The sequence below is a fragment of the Alligator sinensis genome, unplaced genomic scaffold, assembly GCF_000455745.1.
Source record: "Alligator sinensis unplaced genomic scaffold, ASM45574v1 scaffold407_1, whole genome shotgun sequence".
Taxonomy (NCBI): Eukaryota; Metazoa; Chordata; order Crocodylia; family Alligatoridae; genus Alligator; species Alligator sinensis.
In genome coordinates this window covers 541,491-544,206 of record NW_005842464.1, presented here as the reverse complement: position 1 = coordinate 544,206, position 2,716 = coordinate 541,491, and the positions used below count along the sequence as shown (strand labels likewise).

General features: G+C 68.2%; 1 protein-coding gene across 1 annotated transcript in view; it reads left to right on the top strand.

The window, feature by feature from the left end:
- Positions 1–2,224, top strand: part of LOC102382169 (ras and EF-hand domain-containing protein-like) — a 3,531-nt gene extending 1,307 nt beyond the window's left edge. Inside the window, exons 6-12 of the mRNA XM_006030794.2 lie at positions 85–183; positions 328–475; positions 552–633; positions 754–868; positions 967–1,080; positions 1,158–1,234; positions 1,381–2,224. Coding sequence (XP_006030856.2) covers positions 85–183; positions 328–475; positions 552–633; positions 754–868; positions 967–1,080; positions 1,158–1,234; positions 1,381–1,483 — 738 coding nt within the window. The 3' untranslated portion in view covers positions 1,484–2,224. The remainder of the gene's footprint in view (positions 1–84; positions 184–327; positions 476–551; positions 634–753; positions 869–966; positions 1,081–1,157; positions 1,235–1,380) is intronic.
- Positions 2,225–2,716: the final 492 nt, after the last annotated feature.

Genomic DNA, 2,716 nt, shown 5'->3' with positions numbered 1-2,716 from the left:
GAGGACCAGGGCTCGGAGGCTGGAGGGGTGGGGCGAGGGGCAGTGGGGCCTTGGGGCAACTTGTTTGTGCTCCTCCCCCCATAGGTGCCCAGCCCCCTCCCAGAGCAGGGGGCTGATGCGGAAGGACCCCGGGGTCCTGGGGGGCGCTCCAGCAAGAGGAAGCTCCCTGCCTTCACTCCCAAGGTAAGCAGGGCACCCGGAGCTCTACCCCCGTGGCGCGAGCCACCGGGTTGTGGCCAGGGCAGCTCTGGGAGGCCAGGTAGCCCCAGGGATGGAGTGGGGGAGGGCTATCCTGTAGCTGACTCTCTCCTCCTTCCCCTCCATCAGAAGCAGGAGGCAGAGCCCATGGAGCAGCCCCCGTCCCCTGGCCCCATCTACCACCTGGTGCTGGCAGGAGACGCGGGTGCGGGGAAGTCCAGCTTTCTGCTGCGTCTCTGCACAAACGAGTTCAGGGGAGACATCCCCACCACACTAGGTACCGGGGGCCGTGCCAGGCAGGGGCTGCAAAGCGGGGCAGGGCACGGACAGCCCGTGACCATCTCTCCTGCCAGGGGTGGACTTCCACATGAAGCGGCTGCTGGTGGACGGGGAGCGCACCACGCTGCAGATCTGGGACACGGCCGGCCAGGAGAGGTGAGCGTGCGCGGGGCACCGCAGCATCACCATGAGCACGTGTCGGCTGGGCAGCGGGTCTGGACAGGGCTGCAGGGGAGGAGGCACTGCCTGGTCCCAGCGGCTGTGTTTGCCCCCCAGGTTCCGCAGCATCGCCACCTCCTACTTCCGCAAGGCCCACGGCGTGCTGCTCGTGTACGACGTCACCTCCGAGAGCAGCTTCCTCAATGTCCGCCAGTGGATCGACGACATCCAGGTACCGGGGGACCGGGTGGGGCCATCCTTGAGCCCCCGCCCAGGCTCTGGCGGCGTGGCACGAGGCCTCAGGGCACTGACAGTGCCGTATTCCCACAGCAGGCCACGGAGAGGCCCGTCCCGCTCATGCTGCTGGGGAACAAGGTCGACCTGCGCGCAGAGCTGCCGGAGACGGCAGGGGTGCACCCAGTGCATGGAGAGCGGCTGGCCCTGGTGCGTGCGTGGCCGGAGGCTGGGCTGGGCCTGCCCACTCGTGGCCATCTGTAATGTGTGCCCCTCCCACCCCACAGGCCTACAACGCCCTCTTCTGTGAGACCAGTGCCAAGGACGGCACCAACGTGGTGGAGGCCGTGCTGCACCTGGCCAGGTGAGAGCCTGCTGCTGCTGGAGGGCTGGTGGGGGCTGCGGCACCATCCCCAGCCTGCCCGTATCGCGGGCAGGGATCGCCTGGGCAGCGGACGGTGCAGTTGCTGGCCTTGGCCATGCTAAGATCCATGTCCGTTGGCTCTGCAGGGAGGTGAAGAGGATGGTGGACCCCAGCGAAGGGTGTGGAGCCGTGGCAGACCTGCGTGTCCCAGACACTGGAGCTGCTCCGTTCAGCTGCTGCCGGACCTAGGGCAGGACAGCGAGGCCTGGCCTGGCAGCTGGCTGCAGCACCCCCCCTCAGAGCCCCAGGAGGGGGTGGCCCTGGCCCAGGCAGAGCGGAGCTCCCTTCCTTGTCTGCAGGCGGAGGGAGAGGAGCCGACTGCTGGAGGCCGGCTCAGGGGGCCAGGGCTGGTCTTGAAAATAAAGGTTTATAGCGGCTGCCTGTTCTGTGCTCTGTGCAGGTGGGGGCTGCCCCCACCCAGCCTCCAGGACCCTGCCCCTGCCTGTGTCCTTCCCACTGCCGGCACGGCCCAAGAGCGCAGCAGGATCCAGCGCGCTGGGGCCAAGCTGCTGCTGCTCCGGCCCCATCTCCCTGCACGGGGCCCTGGAATCTGTGCGCGGGGCTACTGCCACGGTTCCTTCGCTGCCGATTCCTGCGCCACAGGCTGGCTCTGCCCTGTGCTCCCTCGCAGCCAACTGCTGCCCCCAGGATCATGCCCTTAGCCCTCAGGTCCCTGCAGGACTGTCCTTTCGTGCCCCAGTCCCGGATGCTCCTGGGCATTGCAGCTGCAGGCAAGGCCCAGCTCCTCTCCTCTCTGCCAGCTCCAAGGCAGGATCCAGCCATGGGCTTGAGCCAGCATGACTATAGCTGAGCTCCCAGCGCCCAGACCCTCCTTCCCTGGTCACAAGTGGGGAAGAGCACCTGCTGCACGCAGCGCCCCTGCCCGGCCCAGCCCCATCGTGCCTGTGCTCACCGCACGGCACGGCCCCTACCCGCCTCTGCCACCGCACGGGCAGCACGCCGGGGCCCTGGGCACGGATGCCCACCCGTGACCTCGTCCTTCCAGCTCCGCAGGGCTGGGCCTGACGGTCGATGCTGCCCTACAGGGCGCCCTGTCTCCCGCAATTTTTGTGGTAACTTTCGGGAGCCCAGCCACCCAAGTGTGAGTGGCGGCCCCTGAAGATTTTTTGGTGTGAGCGTCATCTGTCCGGTCACCAGCCGGACGCCAGAGCCGCCATCGGCCACCCGCCCAGGGTGGCCCTAAGATCCAGATGGAGAACTCAGACTTCCAATAGTCCCACACGGCGCCCTGGGCCCAGCTCTTGTCCCACAAGGAGCCCTAGCGCCGTGGGGCACGGGCCGGCCTTGCTCTGCTCCGTGACCAGGCACCGCTGTGGGGCTCGGGGAGGAGCAGGGCAGTCCAGCACCCCGGGGCCGCTCCTAAGGCCGGGCTGCCTGGAGCTTCAGGGCAGGGCCAAGGCC